Here is a 24053-nt window from a genome sequence, read left to right as displayed (position 1 = left end):
ACCAAACCGAAACTTAATAATTACCTGACCTTCAGGGAAATTGCTTCTTTTTTCCCTCTGTACTGGAGATTGAACCCACAGTTTCACACATGCTAGGCCAGTGCTCTATCACTGAGCTTCAACCCCAGCCCTGACTTTCAGGGAAATTGTAACGAGGACTTAGATTCTTCACTTTTGCCTGCAAGTGTCCAAAGGATGGCAAATGGCAGGGCAGGAGGATCATAAGTATGAGGCCAGTCTCAGCAATTCAGTGAGAACCTGTTTTTGAAAAGGGCTAGAGATGGGCTGGGTTTGTGGCTCAGTGTGGAGCACTCGCCTAGTATGTGTGAGGCCCTGGGTTTGATCCTCAGCACCACATAAAAATAAAAGTATTAGGGCTGGGGAGATAGCTCAGTCGGTAGAGTGTTTGCCTTGTAAGCACAAGGCCCTGGGTTCAATCCCCAGCACCAAAAACAAAACAAAAAAAGGTCTAGCGATGTATCTCAGTGCTAAAGCACCCCTGGGTTCTAGCCCCCGGTATTAAAAAAAAAAATTGGCAACTCTACTTTTATTTTGCTTTTATCTCTTTTCTATCAAATGCCTTAGATTCCAGGAACAAGGTCTAATCTTATAAAGATCATGTGAGGAAACAGAAGCCACCTCCTGGCAGTAGCAGCCTTCTTTTGGGGGACCAATTCTGAGATAATGATGGACACACCAACCCTGATCAAGATCACCTGCTTTGGCAGCTATGCACAACCCCAGCCCTCGCCTTCCTTCCTTGTCTATAAAACCTCAAGACAGGGCTAAGGCCAGGGGTCCCCTTGGCTTCCTGGTATAGCTGCACTAATGAAAGTTCCCTTCATGCTTTACACCATTATCTTTGTTTGTTTTTGGGGCTTCTGGCCATACCTGATTTGTTGGCTCTCCAGAGTGGACCCTGGCCTAGGATTCCAGTAACAATACCAGAATGAGACGGTCATATTTTCCACCTGGCCAGTTTCAATGGACTTATAAGAAGATCCTTCTGCTTTAATCCTGACCAATAAAACAAACGCAAATTGGAGGGAACTTGCCCTTAATCAATCAGTTGTTGCTGCGGTCGTCCTCTTGGTCTGACTGAACCCAGGGCGCTCTACCACTGAGCTAGTTCCCAGTCCCCCCCTTTTTTTCTTTAGAAAGAGGATCTTTCTAGATTGCCAAAACTGGCCTGAATTTGCAATCCTCCTGCCTCAGCCTCCTGAATAACTAGGATTACAGGTGTGCACCATTGTGCCCAGCTGTAATTTTGCCTTTTGATGGTGGTTTTGGGGGTAACAGAGGCAAGACTTTGGTTTGGAACAGGTTTGAGGAGGAAGGGGCTGGGCTGTGGTTCAGTGGTAGACACTACCTAGCACGTGGGAGGCCCTGGGCTGATCCCCAGGATGGCACAGCCCTCTAAAAAGGGAAAGCAGGGAGTGAAGGTGAATTCCCAGAATTTCCTGAAGAGGATGCTGAGGACCGAGGCCACACGTCTAGTAAGTTGTGCAAAGGGAAGGAAGGGAAGTGGCTGCTTGTAGTCGCCCACTCATCTTTGGATGATCAGACTTACCCGCCTCTGCACCTGTGAACTGGGGCTTCTTTCTTGGCTGGCCTATAATCCTAGAGACTTGGGAGGCTGACGCAGGAGGATTCAAAATTCAAAGACAACCTGAGCAACTGAGCGTGAGGTCCTGTTACCAAGAGCTCAGCCCTCATCCCTGATGCCAATCCAATAACCAAGGCAAGGAAAAAGAAATTTTATTGCTTTGCTAGCAAAGAAGAAACACAGGGGACTCCTGTCCCAGAGGCTGTGATTCTCTCAAGGGGAGGGTTTTTTTTTTGTTTTTTGTTTTTCTTTCTTCCCCAAGTATTTCTTTCTTTCTTTCTTTTTTTAAAGAGGTAATTCAGAGAAATCCTGTTTCCTGAGATTAGGGAGGAGAGATCAGGAAGAAGACCCAGGAGGCCAGGGAGGAGGAGGTTGGGAGAAAGAAGAGACATGGCAGTGTCAGAGCAACAAGGGAAATCATGCAAGTGTCCCAGTGGCCCCCTTTTCGCTCTTGACACAGCCCTTGCTGCTCTGCGATGGCGACCAATTTTTAAAAAGACCCTGTTTCCCCTGTTCTCTCCTTGCTCCTCCCTAAACTCTCCCCTCCCTAATCTCAGGGGAAACAGGATGACCTTCTTCCCCATCCTGGGCAGTTACCTGTCCTTGAGCACACACCCACCACAGGAACAAGTACTCCAGACTTTGGGGATGGCACCTGAAGGCCTCAGAAATGACGATCTTCCAAATTAACAAGTGAATTAGACTCCCACAGAGAGCACGTGGAATTTAGCCTTTGAATCACCTCTTCAAAAGCTCTCTATTCCCTTTGATGGGCAGAATCACAGCCTCTAGGACAGGAATCTTTTTTTTTTTTTTTCTTTGCTAGCAAAGCAATAAAACTTCTTTTTTCTTCTTCTCAAAACTGTGCCCTCATTATTGGATCGGCATCAAGACAAAGACCAAGCTTCTCATAACACCAGCCACTAGAGAGGCTGAGGCAGGAGGATCACCAATTCAAGGCCAGTTTGAGCAATTGAGACCCTGCCTCAAATAAATAAATAAAAAAGGGGGATGTGGCTCAGTGGTAGTGTCCTTGGCAAGGAGTTCAAGGTGAGAGGGCTTGCCTAGCACGGGCAAGACCCTGAGTTCAAGTCTCAGTAGTGCGGGGAAAAAAAAAAAAAAAAAAAATTCATTTCACTGCCCGGCACAGTGGCTCGTCCTGAACTCGCAGCAACTCCAGGCTGAGGCATGAGGGCTTCAAGTTCAAGGCCAGCCTTAGCAATTTAGGGAGGCCCTAAGGAATTTAGCAAGGTCCCTGCCTTAACATAGATGAGAAAAGTGGAGTGGGGAGGTAGTCAGTGGTAAAAGCACCCTTGGTTCTACACCCAGTACCAAAAAAAAAAGGAACAAGGACAGTGGTTGGAGAGGGGATAAGGGAATCAAGAGGGCTGTGAAATTTGATCAGCCTCGCTCAGCCTCTCAAATTGCGGGGATCACAGGTGTGTGCTGCACCACGTCAACACCAAGGATGACTCGAAAGTCAAGTAAGAGAGGGGGAGAAATACTGGTCAGACAACACCAAGTAGCAGGCAGCAAGTCTAGGCCCTGAATACCTTTGGAATTTCTCACCTCACCCACCTGTTATTGGCCCCAGCCCGCCTTCTTTATCTCTGGCACTATTACCGCAACAGTTGTGCAAGAGGTTTCTCTGCCTTTGACCCTGACTCAGACTGAAGAAACCATACAAACTGCAAATCTCCATTCTATCATTCAACTTAAAATTTCCAGTGAGTCCCTTGGATAAAAGCAGGGTCCTAACCTGCCTTTCGATTCTAATCTCTCATCTCCCGTCTCATACTGTGTGGCTCCCCCACAGCTATTTTTTTTTTTTTTTTTTTAGTTTGTGTCCCTGATCTGGAATGATGTCTTTATCGTGACAAGGTTGCACTAATCTTTTATTTTTGCAGTACTGGGGATCGAACCTAGGGACCCTACCACTGAGCTATTTTTTGAGAAGCGGTGTCATGAAGGAGTTGTGCCATTAACTTAGACCAGACATGCTTGTATCTTTCCACAATGTCAGAACTTATTTTTAATTTTTGAATGTGCAGTCTTTTTAAAAATTCATTTTTTTATATGCAGTGCTGAGAATCGAACCCAGGGCCTCACACGTGTGAAGCAAGCACTCTACCAACCCCAGCCCCAGGATTTATTGAATAACAAAATCACAGACAACACCAGTTTCAGCAGTGACAGTAAGTGGAATACTCGTGGGTCACCTGCTGGTCAGGAGCAGGGTAATGACAGGTTTTTTGCTGTTTTGGTACTGGAGATCGAACCCAGGGGTGCTTTATCACCCCTGTCCTTTTTATTTTTTGAGACAGGGTCTCCCTAAATTCCTGAGGGCTTGCTAAATTATGGACACTGCCCTGGAACTTGGGCGAGTCCCGCCCCAACCTTTTAAGTCGCTGGGATTCTGGTCATGCACCACCACACCAGGCTCTAAATGTGAGATGTTCACAGTGAAATAAAAGAAATTAAAAACCTGCAATCCCAGTGACTTGGGTGGTTCAGGCAGGACTGCAAGTCTGAAGCCAGCCCAGCCTCAGCAACTTTGTGAGACTCTGTCTGAAAAAAAATAAAAAGGGCTGGGGATTTAGCTCAGATGTAAAGAACCCTCGGGTTCGATCCCCAATACAAAAGTGAAAAAAAACGAAAAACAAAACAAACAAAAAAACTTTGTAAGAACTTACTTAGGGCATAGAACTGCCAAAGCGCAGGAACTTATTCTAGGACAAGGTCCAGAGGGACAGATGCCCTTTTTCAGAGTGTCACCTGGAGCGGATGGTCCACATGGCAAGAGAAACCACACTCTGCCAAAGCCCAAGGACAGAGATTGAGGTTCATCATTGTACTTGCAAGGTAAGCACTCTACCGACTGAGCTATCTCCCCAGCCTGAGAAAGGTTCTTGAGTAGCGATGAGGTGACGGGGTTGAAGTGCTTCTGCGACCAGTCTCAGGATGATCCTCCATAATTTTATGGGCCTTGGGTGAGCGGGTTGCTTCATTTGGTGGTCTGACATGTTCTACAAGCTTATGGGCCAGGTTTTTCTGATAGGTGTTTGATATGCCCATGCATCCACGTGCTTCTGATTAATGCAGTAAGTTCACAGGCGGGCCTTTCTATGAGCTCATTTAATTCATCACTTTATGCCCTGTGGCTGTGCTTGGCACGTGGTGCTGGGGGGTGGGTTACTCAAACAAGGCCTAGACTCATTCCATCTCCTACCAGGGCCCACTCATGCTTAGAACCTAACCTTACTGCTCTGCCACTGAACCTCATCTCGAACCGGACATTTGCCCCTTTCTCCCTCTCCCCGTTGATCACAGTGGTACGCAAGCCCAACCTTCTTCCCACCCTAGGCTGAGTTATCCGTGCTTTGGCTCACAGACCACAGGAATGAAGGAGTGCAGACTTGGGAGTTAGCAACCACAGATCTGAGAAATGGCTTTCTCTCAAGGCTACAAAAGAATTATGACTTCTGACAGGGCACAGCTGAAGTGCAGCCTGTGAATCGCCTCTGAACCCTCTATTCCCCCCAACAGAATCACAGCCTCTGGGACGGGAGTCCCGTTTCCCCTTTGCCAGCAAAGTCATAAAACTTTTTTCCTTTTTCTCAACCTTGTCTTGGTTATTGGATTGGCATAGGGCACAAGGATCATTTTTGGTATCAACCTCAGCAATTAAATTCAAAATGGAGGCCATCTGTCGCTTCATGAAACGGAGATATCTCAGTCTAACAGTGGTCCACTTTGTGCTTTGAATATAAACAATCTTTGCTGCTCTGCCACTGTAACTTATTCACTTTATGTATATATATATATATATATATATATAATTTTTAGTGTAGATGGGCACAATACCTTTATTTTATTTATTTTTACATGGTGCTGAGGATTGAACCAAGGGCCTCCCAAGTGCAAGGCAAATAAATGATCTACTACTGAGCCCCAGCCCCAGTTCAAGTCCATTTTATTTCAGTACTGGGGATTGGATACAGGGGTGCTTTACCACAGAGTCACATCCCCAGCCCTTTTTATGTTTTGAGACAGTGTCTTACTAAGCTGCTTAGGGCCTCACTAAATTGCTGAGGCTGGCTTTGAATTCAAGATCCTTCTGCCTCAGCCTCCCAAGCTGCTGGGATTACAGGTGTGTGCCACCACACCCAGCCCTGAGATCTAATTTTTAAAATGCACACGTTTCTTTCTCTCCCTCTTTCCCTCCTCCTTCCTAATCTCTCTTGTTCCTAATCTTCAGGTAACTAGATAACTTTTCTTTCCCATCCTAGGCAGATTTACCTGTCCTTGAGCACACATCCACCACAGGAATGGAGTAATCCAGACTTTGGGAATGGTACCAGAAGATATCAGAAATGACCATTTGGGAAAATTAACAAGTAAATTACAAGTAAATTCTCTAACAGAGAACCCGCAGAATGTAGCGTTTAAATCGCCTCTTTAAAAGTCCCCTGTTCCTGCTGATGGGCAGAATCACAGCTTCTGGGATAGGAGCCTCCTGTGTTCCTCCTTGGCTAGCAAAGCAATAAAACTTTTTTCCTTCTCAAAATTGTGTCCTCATTGGATTGACATCGGAGACAGGGACTGAGCTTTTGGCAACACGGCCTCTCAGCAGCGAAATATCAGTCTCTGGGATTATAGGTGTGTTATGGCACACTATTCCACTCATCTTTTAATTGGTGGGCTCAGGGGTTCTTCCGGGAAGCCTTTTTCCAAGTACATCACCCCCCACCCTTTAACAAACTGGGAAGAGTATCTTTGAATTTCTATGGCTCACCCCTCAGCCAATTCCAAGGTCAGGAACCACTTATTTTTGTCAGACCTTCCAGTTAAGTGCTTAATGAATCCAGTTCAAGGTTACCCAGCTTGTAAGCAGGTGTCAGAACTCGACCTTAGCCCCCTTAGCGTTCTCATTCAAATGTAAACTAACAGTGCGCTTTGCAGCTTGCATACCATTTAGATAAAGATTACTTTATGCCTTGTGGCAGAAATGGCAGAAAGGAAATGATTTTGTACCCGGGAGCTAGGAAGGAGCTTTGCTAAATAACTACGATATCAACATGGGGTAGAGTTAGGAAGAGCGAGCCAGGTATAGTGGCGCATGCCAGAAATCCCAGCAATTGGGGAGGTGGCAACTTCGAGTCCAGGCTCAGCAATTTGGCGAAACCCTGTCTCAAAAAAAAAAAAAAAAAAAAGGCTGGGAATGTGGCTGAGCGGTAAACAGGTAAAGAGCCCCCGGATTCGACCCCCAGTTATAACAACTAGTCAAGAAAAGGGAGCCCGCTGCAGGTCCCTGCGCGCGCGCCCCGCAGCATCTGCAGCTGCCCGAGCCCACGCACCTGCAAGACTACACGTTCCAGCGTGCCTCGCATTTGAGTGGCGGCGCGCAGTGCGTGCCGGGACACGTAGTCCCGTTCCACCTCAGGAAAAGCCAAGAACGCTCCGTGACGTCAGCAGGGCTCGGGAAAGGAGTCGGAACCAGCTCAGGCTCAAGTTAAATCTTCCTCCAGAGAGGTGACCCTGGTTTCTTTGGTGACCCGGCTTCTGCTGTAGACAGGGCCCGCCCCGCAATCCAGGAGGACCTATGGTGTGCGTTGAGTAACCTCTCGCGTGAATCCACTGTTAAAGGGGAAGTACCGGAGGCAAGGACACTCAGCCTTCTGCCCTCGGGGCGCAGGCTTGTTAGAATAGTGGTACGCAGGATGCCACCCGGGGGTTGAGACGCTGCTTCCCCCGCTGCGGCGGTGAGGACGTGGCAACACCGCCTTGGACAGCCTCTCCCCCTTCCGCCGCCCGTCCGGTTAGAGGCGCGGGTGGCGCAGGGGCTGCTGGGAACGCGCATGCGCCCACCGCTGCGGGGAGTACACCTTCAACGTCCGTGGGCGCGGGTGGTGTCGGGTGGCGGCGGCGGCGCTTTGCGGCCGGTCGTGCGGGTTGGGCGCGGGCGGGCGCGGCGGCAGTGGCGCGCACAGGTGATTGACTGGCCATCTGGCTGAGGGAGCGCTTGGTCCTCTTCGCTGGCAGGTGGCGGAGCCCGTTTGGGCGGCAGCGGAGGCGGCGGCGGCCGGGCTTGCGGGGCGCTCCTTGGGCTAGGGCCATGGCCCCGCGGCTGCAGCTGGAGAAGGCGGCCTGGCGCTGGGCGGAGACGGTGCGGCCCGAGGAGGTGTCGCAGGAGCACATCGAGACCGCCTACCGCATCTGGCTGGAGCCCTGCATCCGCGGCGTGTGCAGGTGAGGCCCGCGCACCGGGCTCCGCGGGCCCCTGGCGCTGGAACTTGGAAAGCCGGGGCGGGTTGCGGGAAGGAAGACTGCGGCCCTTTGCGTGCATTCGGGATGCGCAGAGAAGAGCCAGGTGGAGGGTCCCCCTTTCCGCGGTCTGCGCGACCTGGGAAACGCACCCTCCCGGGTCTGCGCGGAGGTGATGCTGTTGAAAGCCCTTTAGAAAGAGTGCTGAGTTCTCATCCAGAAGATGGCGGTGGAGATGGTTGAAGGTAGGGGCCGAGAACCAAGCAGACACTGATGGTTTGTCTGTCTTGGCCACCGCCAGGCATTTTCACTTTTTAAAAGGAACTTGCTGGAAGTGAGCTTCATCATGGTGTACCTTCTGTAGGCAGTGACACCGAAGGCCTTCTCATTTCAGTGTTATGTTTGGAGGGAGCAGCTTCAGGAAAACCTTTGGTTAACCTACGTCATCGGCACCTTCCATCCCCAGTTGACCTTCCCTCACTCTTAGATCTAGTACTTTAATTTTCTTCAGCCTTTTTTGTTGTTGTTGGTTTTTTTGGTCTTCCTGATTGCATGCGACTACGTGTTTGAGCTATGCTACGTTGTTTTTCCCTTTTGCTTTCCCTTTGAACCTTGCCTTTTCTCAACACCATCTTTTAGATTGAATCGTTAGGCATTGCGCCAGGCTTTTGCCTTTTTTTTTTTTTTCGCTTTGTAACTGTATTTCTAGTTCTCGTTCGGGAGTGTTGTTGAATTGGCTTGGTCAAGCTGGGCATGCTCAGTAAGTAGGCTTCTTTCAGCAGGCATTTAGTGAACGCTTTCTGGAGTTTTTACATTCCGCTGGAGGATCCAGAAGGAATGGAAGTTATGGTCTCTGGCTTTGGAGTTGGTTTGTTTAAAAAGTGAAACAAGTTAGGAAGGTTCCAAACGTAAAGCAAGCCAGTTATTCCAAGCCCCCGGCATCTGGCTCACAAGGTTGGCAAATCTGACTCCCAGGTGTAAGTTGTTGAAATGATAGACGTCTGTGTGTAGATAGATTTATTTATTTTGGTACTGGGGATTGAACCCAGGAGCACTTTACCCCTGAACCACATTCCCAGTCCTTATCTTTATTTGAGACAGGTTCTCATTATATTACTTAGGGCCCCTATAATTTGCTAAAGCTGGCCTCGAACTGGATCCTTCTGCCTCAGCCTCCCGAGTTACTGGAATTACAGGCATCACAGACCTTCACCACTGCACCTGGCCTGTGTATAGAATTTAAAGGGCTTTATTGAGCCATATTTAGCATATCAGTCCACCCATTTAAAGTGTACCATCCAGGTTCTTTTTTGGTATATTCATAAAGTTGTGCAGCCATCACCACAATCTGGTGTTATAAAATCATTGACTCACTTAAAAAAAAAAAAAAGCCTGTACCCATTAGATCCTCCACCCTTGTCTCCCTGACTTGCCTTCCGTCTAAGCAAGCACTGATATACTTTCTGTCTCAGCCTGTTCTGTGGATTTCATGTAAATGGAATCATACAATATGTGGCCTTTTGTATCTGGCCTTCACTAAGCTTAATTTTTCAAGGGTCCTCTATGTTGAAGCATGTATCATTTTATTCCTTATGACTGAATAATCTATTGTATGGATGTAAACACCACACACACACACACACACACACACACACACACACACACACAAACACAAACACACAAACACACACAAGATGCTGGGGATTGAATCCCTCAGGTAACATCTCCAGCCCTTTTCATTTTTTATTTTGAAACAGGGTTTTGCTCAAGTTGCTCAGGCTGGGCTTGAACTTGTGGTCCTCTTGTCTCATCCTTCTGAGTCACTGGGATTACAGGCATGCACCTCTGCCCCTGACTGTCCACTCAAAAGTGAATGGATACTGTCTGTTCTTTTGGATACATACCTAGGATTTCATCTACTAGGTCGTACAGTAATTCTGCATTTATCTTAACGTGGAACTGCCAGGCTCTTCCAGAACAGCTGTGCTGTTTTATCTTGCCACCAACTCTGCGTGAGATTCCAGTATCTTCATCCTCACCAACTCTTGTTTCCTTTTTTCTTTTTAATTACACCATCTTAGAGGGCGTGAAGTGATACTTTTTTTTAATTTTCTTTGGTGCTGGGGATGGAACAAGAGTCTTGCACATGCTAGCAAGTGCTCAACCACTGAGCTATACCCTCTACCCCTATTTGTGATTGATTTGCATTTTCCTAATGGCTTGTTGGCCATTTTAATGTCTTTTATTGTCTGATAATGCATTGGGCATATGTATGTCTGACAGTTTACATATCCATTTATTAGTTGATGGACATCTGGATTGTTTGCTTTTTTGGCTGTTATGAATGATATGAACATTTGGTATGAATTTTTATATGGACATTTGTTTTCATTCCTCCTGGGAATATATCAAGGAGTGGATTTGCTGGGTCATATGGTAACTTAACATTTTGAGGAACTGTCAAGTTCAGTGGCTCACAGCAAGGTATGAAGATTCCCGATTCCTCATCTTACATGTCTGGCTTTTGTGGTTTTGATTTGCATTTCCCTGATGACTAATAATATTGAACATCATTTCGTTTATTGGCCATTTATATATCTTCTTTAGAGAAATGTCTATTCTATTCTAACTCTTTTCCTCTCTTGCTTGTGGTGCTAAGGATCTAACTCAGCATGGCAGTGCTGGGCTGGTGTTCTGTCACTGAGTCCCATTCCTAGCCTGCTTGTCTCATTTCTTCATTGGCACACCACACTTTTCCTACTTAACCCAAATGAATCCTTAAAAATCACTAGTTTTGTGTGATTATTGGTTTACTAGGTGTCCTGCTCATGAGCCAGGGCCCTTGTCTGTCATTGTTCACGGCTGCTTGTCTTTTCTGCAGTCCAGCACATGTACACCAGGCAGGACTTCATCCTTCACTGATTGCTGCATGAAAGCAAAAGCCCCTGCTTAGGTCCAGGCATTTTCTTATCCTTTTTTTCTTTTTTTTCCCCTCTTTTCTGTGTATCTGTTGAATTAAATTTTTGGGGGTGGGGGGGGAGCAGGAGTGCCAGGCAAGTGTCTACCACTGAGCTACATCCTCAGCTTTGCCTTTTTCTTTTTTTCTTTCTTTCTTTCTTTTTTTTTTTTTTTTTTTTTTTTTTGCGGTACTGGGGATTTGAACCCAGGGCCTTATTCTTGCGAGGCAAGCACTCTACCAACTGAGATATATCCCCAGCCCTGCCTTTTTCTTCAGAAATAGATTTCATTATGTTATTTAAGCATACAGCATGCTGTTGTGGGATATGTATAGGTAGTAAATGTTACTATAGTGAAGTGCATTGACATCCATCACTGCAGTTGTTCTTGTGTTTCTGTGTGTGTGTGTGTGTGTGAAGAGCAACTGACATCTTAAATTTTGCAGCTCTTAATTGGGTTTGTAGTTTTAGAATCAGACAAGTCTGGACCAAAAATGATTTGGAATGCTGTATCATTTGTGGTATTGGACCTAGGGGGAAGTTGTACCACTGAACTAATTCTCAGCCCTTTTTGTTTTACATTTTGAGACAGGTTCTTGCTAAGCTGAGGCTCTTGCTAAGTTGCTGAGGTTGGCCTCGATTTTTTTTTTTTTTTTTTGGTACCAGGAATGGAACCCAGGGAGCGCTTGACCTCCACATCCCCAGCCCCTTTTAGCCTTAGAAAATAATGTTAAACTGTTTCCAAAGTGATCACACCACATTTTACTGGTGAGCAGTAAGTGAGAGTTCAGTTGTAACACATTGGTTTAGTCTTTAATTTTAGCTTTCATGATAGTTGTGTTGTGTTGCGGCCTGATGGCTTTCATTTGCATTTATAACAAGCGTCCTGCCTTAAAAGTACTGCCTACTAACTCATTTTGCCTGCTTGCTTTATTTGTTTATTTTGGCTGGGGATTCAGGGGGCGTGGAATTGGGAATCCTCCTGATTGAGCCTCCCGAGTAACTGGATTAATTACAGGTGTGCCTCTGCCTGCCCGAAGGTCTTTTATTGTCCATACGGGTGCTTTGGCGAAGATACGTGCTGCAGATACCTTCTACTCTTGCTTTTTTTTTTTTTGGTAGTGGGGCTCGAACCCAGGAGTGCTCTACCGCTGAACTCCACCTCTAGCCCTTTTTAGTTTTTATTTTGAGAGACAGGACCTTGCTAAATGACAGAGGCTGGCATGGAACTTGCAGTCATCTCTCAGTCTCCCAAGCAGCTGAGGGTGCACCGTCACTCCTGGTCGTTTTATTTTTCATTTTTTATTTTGTTATTTTTTTGGTGTGTGTGGGGTTACCAACAATGGAATCTGGGGCGCTTAACCACTGAGCAACAAACGCAGCCCTTTTTATTTTTTGAGACACTTAGGGTCTCACTGAGTTGCTGAGGCTGGCTTTGAACTTGCAAGCCTCCACTGCGCCTGACGGAATGAACTTTTTATTCTTGTCAGTTGGGAAGGGAGGGCATGGAAGAATTTAGGATTACCTGTTCCCTGTGATTGTATTAGTTAGCTTTTTATTACTTCAGTGAAACGCCTGGCACTTGTGAAGAAAAGAGGTTTAGTTAACTTCCACAGGTGTGGAGGTTGAAGGGCAGTTGGCTCACTTGTGGCGAGCCCCTCTTGGCTGCTTCAGGTGGCCTGGGATGGCAAGCAGTCACATCACCGCTTGGGAAGCCAGAGAGGCTGGGTGGGGCCGGTGCAGACGGCTCTGAGGGCACCTTGTAGAAGTGCCTTCGTCCTTTCCCAAGGGGCCTTCCTCTCCTAAAATCCCCATCACTTAACGGTTCCACCACCTCCAAATACTGCCACCCTGACGACCCTACGTCCAACTCATGGGACCTGGGGGACCCCCGCAAACTGTCCAAATCATAGCTGTGATTTTAGCAAATAGAGCCGTGCTCCTCGAATAACCGCTGACGGTGAACGCGGCCGCCGCTAGAAGAAGCGGCGCTGTGAGCAACCGGAAGGGAAACAACCAAGCAGCACGCGACTGTTCTGGAAATGATACTGTCACATCGCCAGACAGCCTGCGCAGGTTGCGTGTGCTGGGCTGCAGGTGCGAGCGGGCCGCAGGAGGAAGCGACTCAGGATAGGGAGAAGGGCTGCTGGAGGTCAGGCCCCAGAGCTGGGAAGGGCTCGCCAGGATCCAGGAGTCAGTCCTGGGCTGTGGTAAGCCTCGGCTTCCCACCAGGAAGGTTAAGAACTTGGGAAAGCCGTCCTCGTCCCAGATCTGGTTTCCCCATCGTGCTGTCAAGAATGGGGGGTGTTCTGGTTCTTTTTTTAAAGTACTGGGGATTGAACCCGAGGCACCCTACTACTAAGCCACATCCCCAGCCTTTTTTTTTTTTTTTTTTTCGTAGTTGGACACAATGTCTTTATTTTTATTTTTAGTGGTGCTGAGGATTGAACCCAGTGCCTCACAGGGGTGCGGCAAGCAAGTGTGCTCTGCCACTGAGCTCAGCCCCAGGCCCCTGTGTTTTATTTTGAGACAGAGGCTTGCTAAGTGTCTCTGGCTGACCTTGACCTAGTGATCCTCCTGCCTCACCCTCCCCAGTAGCTGGGACAAATGGTGTTGCCACTGCAGCAGGAAGAAGTTTTGAAAGTGCATGAATACTCTAAAGGCCTTCAGTGCAGGTCACCAGGATCTGCTCCCACCAGCTGTGTGACGTGTGAACATTCCTGTCTTTCCACTTTCTCAGAAGAAGGAGGGGGAGGGTATCTTTTGGTCACCTGTGAAGTTGGACCAGTGCCCTACTGAGCTACATTCCCAGCCATTAAGCTGCGATTTTTGATTCTTTAAGTTTTTTGTTTTTTTTTGTTGTTGTTGTTACTACAAAATTTTTTTCCTGGAGTATAATCACATACCATGAACTTAACCCACCCAAGTCTTTTTTCGTTGTTCTATGAGGTGGGGATTGAACCCAGGGCTTTGTGCGTCTTACACGAGTGACCTGCCACTGCCCCAGCCCTAACTTTTGAGATTTGGGAAAATGAAGGTGTTTCATTTTTGGTTGGATGATTGAAGTCTTAAGCTTTAAAATGTATGCTTACCCAGCACCACCAAAAAAAAAATAATAATAATAATAATAAAAATGTATGCTTAGACTTGAAAAAAATATTTTTGCTGGGTGCAGTGTCACACATCTGAAAAACCATACTAGGGAGGCCGAGGCAGGAGTTTAAACCTTTGAGACCAGACTAGACATAGCTTAGACTTCATTTTAAAATAAAAAGGAGTGGGATGTAGTTTAGTGATAAAATGTCCCAGGGTTCAATCCCCACTACTGCCTTCTCCCCCAGAAATGTTTTATATCTTCTTGTGATACCGGGGATTGACTCCAGGGTCTTGTTCATGCTAGGCAAGTGCTCTACCACTGAGCTGCCTCCTAGCCCCGCATGAAGTTTAACGTACATTTATTTATTCAGTTATTACTGAATTTGCTTTGGCAGATCGGTTCTCTAAATGTATTTTGCCCTGGTAGATTGGGGATATAAATGCTAGGTGACATGTTTAGCATTGTTTTCTTTTTGTTGTTGCTTATGTCTTTCACATTAAACTTGAGACTTTTCTTTTTTGGGTACCTGGGACTGAACCCTGGGCACTTAACCACTGAGTTTCATCCAAAGTCCCCCCCCCACCCCCCCCAGCCCCCAAACACACACACAAGGTTTTTGTTTAAGGCAAGCAAAGCTTTAGAGGTTGAGGACAAAATTACATACAGAGAGCTCTGCAGTCACTGAGTTCTGGTCCATACCCATCAAGGTAAAGAGCACTTTTTAAAAAATTGTTTGTTCTACTTAGTTTTACGTGACAGCAGAATGCATTTGATTCATTGTATGCAGATGGAGGACAGCTTCTCACCCTCTGGTTGTGCGGGGTGTAGTCATACCATTTGTGTAGTCGTACACGTACACAGGGTAATGACGTTGGTCTCATTCCACCATCTTTCCTTCCTCCACCCCTCTCCTCCCATCCCCTCATTTCCCTTGACACAATCCAAAGTTCAAGAGTGATTTTTAAATATGTATATTTTTAGTTGCAGATGGACATAATACCTTTACTATATTTATTTTTATGCTGTGCTGAGGATCGAACCCAGTGTCTCACACGTGCTAGGCAAGTGCTCTACCACTGAGCGGCAACCCCAGCCCCAAGAGTGCTTCTGTCACTGGAAAGTTCTTTGGTACTCGTTTCCCGTTCAGCTCGCACACCCCTGTTGGCAGCTGCTGCTCTGATTTCTTTATACACAGATTAGTTTTGCCTCTTCTTGAACTTCCTATTAATGGGCTGTAAGAGTGGTTATCCTTTTGTGTCTGTGTTCCTTTGTTCAGAATAATTTATTTATAAACTGAGGAGTTAGTGTGGCTGAAGAGTGTTGTGGTATGAGTATATAATTTATTCCGTTGGCGGATATTTGGGATCACTTGTAGGTTTTAATACACTTTGGCAGGAGTGCTGGGAATCGAACCCAGGGCCTGGCACATGCTAGGCAAGCACTCCACGACTGGGCTGCTCCCCTAGCCCTTGCTTGCAGTTTTTAACTGTTTTGTGAGCAAGCTGGAGGTTTGCATTAATTTTTACTTGGATCCTCATTCTCGTGTACAGTTACGTTGTGTATGTGTGTGTGTGTATATACATTGCAAGTTTAATTAACCCATCTCCCATAAATAGAACCTGGGCTTGCTTTCATTCAGTCTTTGTTATTTCCAACGATGCGGCTTTGATTTTGACTTGTTTTGCATGTGTGCAGGTGTGTATGTAGAATAAGTGCTCGCGGGATTGCAGAATACCCAGATAATGCACTGGAGAAGTTGATGAACATCAGAAGCTGTCCATCACAGATATTGTTCCATTTTTTTGTCCTCACTATCGTGTATGAGAAGCTGCCTGTGACCCATTGACCTGGTTAGAGGATTTGTACTTTTGCCACACTGTTAGGCAAGACAGAATGTACTTGATGGCTAGGTTATGCCATGGGACCAGGTAAGTCCTAGAGCTCAGTGGTGGAAAACAATGAGGTGTGTTATCTGGCTCCCTGGAGGCTTCATGGAGGCTCGCTCCTCCTGGTCACTTGGACACCCAGAGCAGCAGCCACCCCTGGAAACTTGAGGATTTCAGGGCCATGAGAAATGCATGGCTTGGAAGTCATGCCTCATTTTTGCTCACAACTCATTGACCCAAGCTCATTTCATGGTCCTGCTCACTCAGGAGGTATCCAGCAGGAGGACAGAGGCCCAGTGAAGTGCATGCTCATGACCACGCAAGGCACCTACATCTAGTTTATTTTGCGTTGTTTGTTGTTATCATTTTTTTCTTTGTGGTCCTGGGGATTGAACCCTGGAGTTCTCTACCACTGAGCTACGTCCCCAGCCTTTTCTGTGTTTTATTTTGAGACAGGGTTTCACTAAGTTGCCCAGGCTGTCCTTGATCTTCTGTCACAGTTCTGGAGGCTGGAAAGTTCATCCGGGCACCCGCACCTGGAGTGGGCTTTATTACAGGGCAGGTGGGACGGCAAGGGACTGTCCTCACTTGGTCGAAGAGTGAAGGAGGGAGAGCCTCCCTGAGCTGAGGCAACGCCTCGTGGCCCGAGTGGGCATCGCCTTTTTGACCTGACCAGCTTCCAGTAGTCTGCACTTCCAGGCACTTGCATTGGGGATGAAGTTGGCAACGTGTATTTTTGCATTGTTTTAATTCGAGGCCTTTACCTTAAGATTCAGTATCTGGTAGGGCTGAATCCTGCCTTCTTGTTCTCCTAGCAGTTTAACATTTGCATTAAATCCACGATATATCTGCTTGGTTTAAAAGGCTGTTACAGTTGCATGAGATTTATGACCCACGCCTCCGCCTCACACAGGCTGGTAGCACTTGCTGTGTCTCCGCTCGGCAGCCCCACCCCTTTTTTGTTTGTCTTCGTTTTTTGACAAGCAGGGGTGAGCAGCTGAGGTTTTTCCTTCTCAGAGTTCATGGTGGTACAAGGAGAAGGCCCTCTGCAGGTTCTGCAGGAGGGCATCTGGCAGCCTTTAACACTTTTCTCAAACAGTGAGCCCAACTTTCTCCTGGAGGACTTTTTAACGTTGTTTTAGTAGTTAATTTGCTCTTGGGAATTTTTCTTTTTAAATTGCCCAGAGAAATTGAAATTCAAATGAAAGATCCTAATGTAATACTATGAAATATTTCATAGCGGCCTGAATCTCTGGAGATGAGAAGAGGCTCCTGTGTTCAGAGACCTTTTTGGTGAAGGAACAATATCTCCCAAACTCGTAGAGAGCGAGCAGCCCCTGTAACAGTGTCCTCTTTATGCTCCGAATACAGCCCTTGCTGTTCTGCCACCGCAATTTATTGTTAAAATGGACGTAGTTCTTTCTCTTGCTCCATGTGCCTCCCTGACCTCTCCCCTCCCTAATCCCAGGATGACCTCTCTTCCCCATCCTAGAGAGTTACCTGTCTTGAGCACACACCACCATAGAAGCGGAGTAATTCCTACTTTGGGGATGGCACCAGAAGGTCTCAGAAATGACTGTCTCCCAAATTAACAAGTGAAGTGCAACTCACAACAGAGAACACATGGACTGTAGCCTTTGAATCCCTCTTTAAAAGCCCCCTGTTCTTGCTGATGGGCAGAATCACAGCTTCTGGGACAGGAGTCCCCTGCATTTCTCCTTTGCTAGCAAAGCAGTACACCTTCTTTTTCCTTCTTCTCACAACCATGTCCTCATTATTGGATTGGCATCAGGGACAAGGACCAAGCTTTTGGTAACAGTTCCAGGTATTGAACCCAGAGGAAACTTACCACCTCGCCATACCCGCAGCCCTTTTTGTTTTTTGAGTCAGGGTCTCACTAAGTTGCTGAGAGAGGCCTCCAACTTGTGATCCTCCTGTCTCCGACTTCAGGTCCCGGGATCACAGGTGTGTGCCATCACAGCCGCCTCGAAGCATTCGTTACATGCTTTAGGTATGTTTTTATGGTACTCTTCCAACCGGCCTTGCCCAGTTGGACAAGCACTCTGCCACTGAGCCGCAACCAAGCCCTTTTTTTATTTTGAGACAGGGTTTCCCTAATTTGGTTAGGGCCTCACTAAGTTGCTGCAGCTGGCCTCGAACTTGGCAATTATGTGCCTCAGCCTCTTGAGTTGCTGGGATTATAGGCGAGGTAGTCCTGCTTCCCCTTGCGGGGAATTGCACCCAGGCCTTGCACGTTCTAGGCGCATGCTCTGATGCTGGACTGTATCCCCGTCCCTGAATTCAGCCCAGGAGCTACCTCTGAGTGACAGTCTTAGCCCCCTTTTTGGTAACAGGACTTCCCTACGTTGTGCAGGCTGGCCTCAGCTATTGATCCCCTTTGTCACCCTCCTGTAGTAGAGGTGTGCACTGCTGTGCCTGGTTCCCTAGCCCTTTTTAATTATTTTGAGACAGGGTCCTGCTGAGTTGCCCAGGCTTGCAGTCTGTCCTTAATACATCCTGTTTAAAATCAGAGCAGTGGTCTTCCTGGAAAGCCATACCGAATGTCCAGGAGCCTCTCCCTGCCTGTCCTGCAGCTGTTTGGTGTTCTTATGTAGTGCAGATTTGGGGCAGAATACCCATTAGGGTGGGTCAGATTCACCATTCTGCCATTGCACTGCCTCTGTGTGATTGCATCTTCCGTGAACATTTGCCCAGAAGTAGAATTGTTATAAATAACCTTAGTGTCGTTTAACATTTTTGAGACATTTTCTCTGCTTTTCCCAGTTTTCGTAACATCCAGTGTTGTGATTCATAATAAGAAATAGTTTTTTACAAATAGTCATATTTGGGTTTTGTACCATTTCTGGCACTTAGCTCCCAACACTCTTGGAATTTCTAAAGTGATAGGTGTCTTTTTGTATGCTAATGAGGTGGCTGAGTGCTGGCCCTCCCAGATTGCCTCTTGATGGGGACAGGCTGGCTGAGGAGTGGAAGTCGCAGCTTTCAGCCTGGCCCCTGGCTTCCAAGAACCAGAGAGTAACAGAATTGACCGTCAGCGTCTGGTGAGTTCTTCCATCATGCCTACCTATTGGAGCCCCCCAAAAAACACAGGGCAGGCCAGGGGCAGGTGCAGCAAGCAGGTGCTGCCGGCCTGGTGCTCCCCAGTTCCATAGGGACAGGCCTTCCTCGTATTTTCGGTATTTTTGATACTAGGAATGAAACCCAGGGGTGCTTTAACCTCTGAGCCACATCCCCAGCCCTTTTTGTGTTTTATTTAGAGACGGGGTCTCACTGACTTGCCGAGGCTGGCTTTGAACTCAGTCTTCCTGCCTCAGGCTCCCAGGCCACGTTCCTTGTGTTTGACCCTTCCACACTTCACAGTGTACCTCTTCAGTTGACCGATCCTCTGTGTCCTTTACAGTGTCCCTGATAACAAACCAGTAAGTATAACTAGCGTTCTGCTCTGTTCTGTTAGCCATTCTCTCCATTGAACTAGAGCAAGCGGTTACAGGAGCCTGCGACTTACAGCTGGGCAGGAGTGCTGCAGACCTTTGGTTGGCATCTGAATGGGCAGTCTTGTGGGACAGAGCCCTTAACTTGTGGGGACCGAACACTAACTCTAGGTACAGTGTCAGAATTGAATTGAACCTTAGAACACTTTGCCACCATTAGATTTGGTCAGTGTGGGAATAGCTTGTGTGTCTGGCATTAGAAGTGTTGTTTGAGTGGAGAAAAAGCACTTTTTTCTCTGGTGGTGTTAGTTATTCTCATTAGCAGTGAGTGGATAGGGGCTCTCACTTGACCTTGGTTCTTCAGAGTATTAATGTTGCACAATTTTTGCTGATTGATTAAGTGAAAACACCTTTTGTGGCAGTTTTAAAGTTGCATGTCTCTGGAGTTTAATTTTTTTTCCTGTAATTTTGTGTTTTTTTGCTGCCAGCTTGTGTGGTGGAGGGGGTATGTGGATTGAACCCAGAGCCTTGATCCGCCGCCAAGGCTGTTCCGCTGAGCCACACCCCCGGCCCTTTTTATTTTTTGAGCCGAGATCTCCATAAGTTGCCCAGACTGGCTTCAAGGATGAGGTCAAGGCCGCCTCAGTCTCCCAAGTGGCTGGCTTTAGAGGCGTTTGCCGTCTTGCTGGGCGTCATGCTAGCAAGCTTGGGGGGTTTTAGTCAAGAATGTTGAGAAATTCAGATCAGTGTTTTAAAACTGGCAGCTAATTTCTCTATGAAAAGGAAGCCTACTTGATTAGAGTTTGTTCTTTTTCTTTAGCCTGCGGACATTACCTAATGAGCCTGCTAATTAATGACTCTCAAGTGACTTGACCCTGGGCATCCTCCACTCCCCCCATATTTCATTCTGTGGAAATATGTTTTGTTTCTGGTACTTGAATTTAGGATGCCTTTCATCCTTGTGTGCCTGTGTGGTACGAAACGGTAACGTGCTCTCCAGTTCAGTAACATATGAATAGGTAAATTCGGAAGTTTCATACACTTATTTTTGTACCCTATTCATCTACCCTGTTGGCTCTCTAGTTCTGTCTTTTATTTATTTTTTTGGCGGTGCTGCAGATGGAACCCAGGACCTTGCACTTGCTAGGCAAGTGCTGTGTTTTACCCCACTGGGCTGCACCCCAGCCCTGAACTCCTATCTGTAGGTAGTTTCATTAGACCGGTTTACCCTTTGTTTCTTTCTTTCTGCTGAAATGAACCAATATATGTCTGTTTTCAGATTGCCTGTCTTCCTCATATGAACATAATGTACTATAGGTGCTGTTTTAAACTTTAGTGTTTTTTACTTAATGATGTGTCTTTGAAATGATTCCACATTAGTTGCATCTTTTTTCATTTCACAGTTGTATAGTACTCCATTGTAGTTTTTGCAGTATTCTGTGTTTGAGCATTTGGGCTGCTTTAATATTTTGGGTTAAGTACCAACTTAATGTTGTAATGAATAACCTAATGCAGATGTTTTTCCATTGCTAAGGTATATTTTGTGGTGAATTCATTGAAAAGAGATTGCTAGGTCCGAAGGGAGACCTGCTAGAGACTGCCAAACCCCCCTCTGTAAAAGTCCCACCAGTTTACACTTCTCTAGCAGCGCATGCGTGCCTACTTCTGCATAGCATCGTGTCTTGTGCATTCTGATTTTGGTTAGTCTTATAGATGGTAAGTAGATGAGAAATGATGTCTTATTGTAGTTTTAATTTGCTTCTCATCATGAAATTGTGGGAATTTTTATTTTTTAGTTTACTTCGGGAAAAAAAACAGCTTTATTGAGATAATGCACATGCATACAACTCACCCATTTGAAGTGTGCAGTCTAGTGGTTCTTAATATGTCACTAAATTGGCACAATCCATTTTATATATATATATATATATATATATATATATATATATATATATATATCTTTGCAGTGCTCAGGGTGGCCCCAGGGCCTCCTGCAGGCTGCTCTGGGGCTCTGCCATTGAACCACATCCCCAGCCCATCACAGTCTGTCTTGGCTATTTTTGCCACATAAAAAAGAAGCTCCATAACCATTTTTAGTCATTCTGTTCCTCTCCCGGGTATTTTAAAATTAAATGATGTTTATTGTTTCCTTTCCTATAGACGAAACTGCAAAGGAAATCCAAATTGCTTGGTTGGCATTGGTGAGCATATTTGGTTAGGAGAAATAGACGAAAATAGTTTCCATAACATCGATGATCCCAATTGTGAAAGGAGAAAAAAGGTAATCCTTCATTTTCTAAGTGATTGCTCTGTCCTAGTCCTTGGTATTTGTTCTTGTTTCGTTCATGATTAAGACCTTGCAGACTTCATGTGACCTCCTGCTCTCAGATAAGCAGTGGGACTTGGACCTGAGCCACTCGAGGGCAACAGCTGTCACATTCTGCTTTAGACAGGCAGCTGCGCAGTCCCGTTAGTGTTTCGTTGTTTTAGTTTGAATACCCATCCTCTGTTTGCTTAATTGCATGTTTTCTTTTGAACTTAAAATGTCCTTAAAGGAGGTGCTGATTCAAGGAACAAGCTTCTAGAAATGATATAACACTGCATTTTAGGGCTTTTATTTGTGTTACTGTATGTATGTTTATATAAAACAATTTTACTTTAAAAAAAGGTCAATATTCCTAACCATAAAACTTGGCATTCACGAAACAGCTGTTAGAGTTTTTTGTTTATTAAAAGGAATAATTGTGGTTAAAGATCAGGATTTTTCAGCCTTTGTAAAATGTTGGAACCTGTTCCCTTTTCCTTCCCCCAATTTCCCATACCCGACTCTGATCTCTAGGATATAAAAGAACCAGTCTAGAAACTCCTTTGTTGTCCTACTGAATTGTGGCAGTTTGGGAATACAGCAAACAGAAAGCATATGTTGTGTGTTCAGAGCTGACCTTTTCTAAACCCTGCTTCAGTGACCTTGGGTGTGGGTGGCTGGAGCAGCTGCACCACCAGGCTCCCCAGCCACGGGCTTTCCCTGAAGCTGCTTGCCTGTAGCTGCTGAGGCCGAAGATGGCTGCCACGTTGGTGGGAGGCTCTTACAAATCTTCAATCTGAAAACTTTTAAGTAATGCTCCTTACGGACTTTTTGTTTATAGGGGAATGACTGTCACACTCCTGTATTTCTGCAGAACTCATTTGTGGGCCTGACGAACCTGGGAGCCACTTGTTACGTCAACACATTTCTTCAAGTGTGGTTCTTGAACTTGGAGCTGCGGCAGGCCTTGTACCTATGTCCAAGTACCTGTAGCGACTACATAATGGGAGATGGTGTCTCAGAAGAGAAAGGTGGGTTGGGCCCGGGAGGGGAGTATGGTACCAGCCAGGCACTTCTGAACCACCTGGAGGGAGTGAAACGGAATGCCCAGGACAGGCCCTGGGGCTTATAAATGGAGTCAGGATTCCAGGTAGTTGTCTTTTTCTCTCTCCTGTGTAGTGATCATGTTGGCACCAAAATGGTTAGTGTTCCGATGAAGGAAGCACATTTGGTTATTCATAGTATTGCTTAAGTCTACAGATTTTTGGTACCGTACTCTGTAATTATAGTGCATTAATTTGTAGTGATAGAGCAGAAGTTATTATTCTGTTGCCTAGATTGACAGACTTGATAACTATTTCAATATGACCACAGTCTTTGGTCCTCATTCCCAAAAGGCAGACTTAAGTGAAATTCTCTAAAATAAAGATTAAATTCATTAACCATAGCAAAGCCACCCACTGATGTGTTACTATCCTCATTGTAAATTTGGACAGAATTAGTTTCAAACTGTTGCTACTGTAATCACTTACTTTCATGTACAGTATATTGCTTTATGTTTAGGAATTTCCTATTTGAGTTGGGGCTTTCTGGAATGAACCAGATTCTTCCCAGAGATGGCAGGTGGGGGGTGTATTTTAAGATCATGCAGGTCTGGGAGCTCCACGTGGGAACTTTCCACTCTTACTCCCTTCTGCAAGACCTGTGCTGTTGTTTTATATGCTCTGATTGAGGCGCATGGCCAGTCTTGGGCTCCAAGATAGAAAACAGGCTTCTTAGGCCCATGACATCATGCGGCTGCCTAGACAATGGTAATACTTTAGTCTTTGTTAATATCAATCTTGGCTTCAAAACATGGTGCTCAAAAAAACTCTTAAGAAAAGAAAAAAAAAGTTTTAGGGTACCAGGAATTAAACCCGGAGGTATTTTAACACTGAGCTACCTCCCCAGCCCTTTTTTATATTTAATTTAGAGGCAAGGTCTCACCGAGTTGCATAGGGCCTCCCTAAATCACTGAGGCTGACTTTGATCCTCCTGCCTCAGCCTCCCAGGCTGCTGGGATAATAGGCATGCACCACCAAGCCCAGCTGAAAAATTCTTTAGGACTGAGGGTATTGCTGACTGGTAGTGTTTGCCTGACATGCTTGGATTTGGTCCCTGCACCAGAGAAAAGAAAAACAAAAACAAATTCCAAACCCAAAAGTTTTTTTTTTTCTTTTTTCTTTTTTCTTTTTTTTTGACGGTGCTGGGGATTGAACCCAGGTCCTTGTGCCTGCAAGGCAAGGGCTCTACCCACTGAAATATATCCCCAGCCCCCTTTTCTTCTTTTTCTTAATCTGGCAATTGAACACAAGGGCATTCTGTCCTGAGCTACATCCCCATCCCTTTTTGAGACTAACCTTAGTCTTGCTAAGGTGCTGAGGCTGGTCTGAAACGTGATCCTGCTGCTTCAGCCTCCTGAATAGATGGGATTGCAGGCGTGCACC

General features: G+C 46.1%; 1 protein-coding gene across 1 annotated transcript in view; it reads left to right on the top strand.

The window, feature by feature from the left end:
• Window positions 1–7648: 7648 nt before the first annotated feature.
• USP48 (ubiquitin specific peptidase 48) overlaps window positions 7649–24053 on the top strand; it is a 99348-nt gene continuing 82943 nt past the window's right edge. Inside the window, 3 exon segments of the mRNA XM_079128599.1 lie at window positions 7649–7855; window positions 21423–21543; window positions 22442–22598. Of these exon segments, the coding sequence (XP_078984725.1) occupies window positions 7722–7855; window positions 21423–21543; window positions 22442–22598 (412 nt within the window). The 5' untranslated portion in view covers window positions 7649–7721.

Source organism: Sciurus vulgaris, assembly GCF_902686455.1.
Source record: "Sciurus vulgaris genome assembly, chromosome: 1".
In the NCBI taxonomy this organism is placed as follows: domain Eukaryota; kingdom Metazoa; phylum Chordata; class Mammalia; order Rodentia; family Sciuridae; genus Sciurus; species Sciurus vulgaris.
This window is presented reverse-complemented; position numbering and strand designations above follow the sequence as displayed.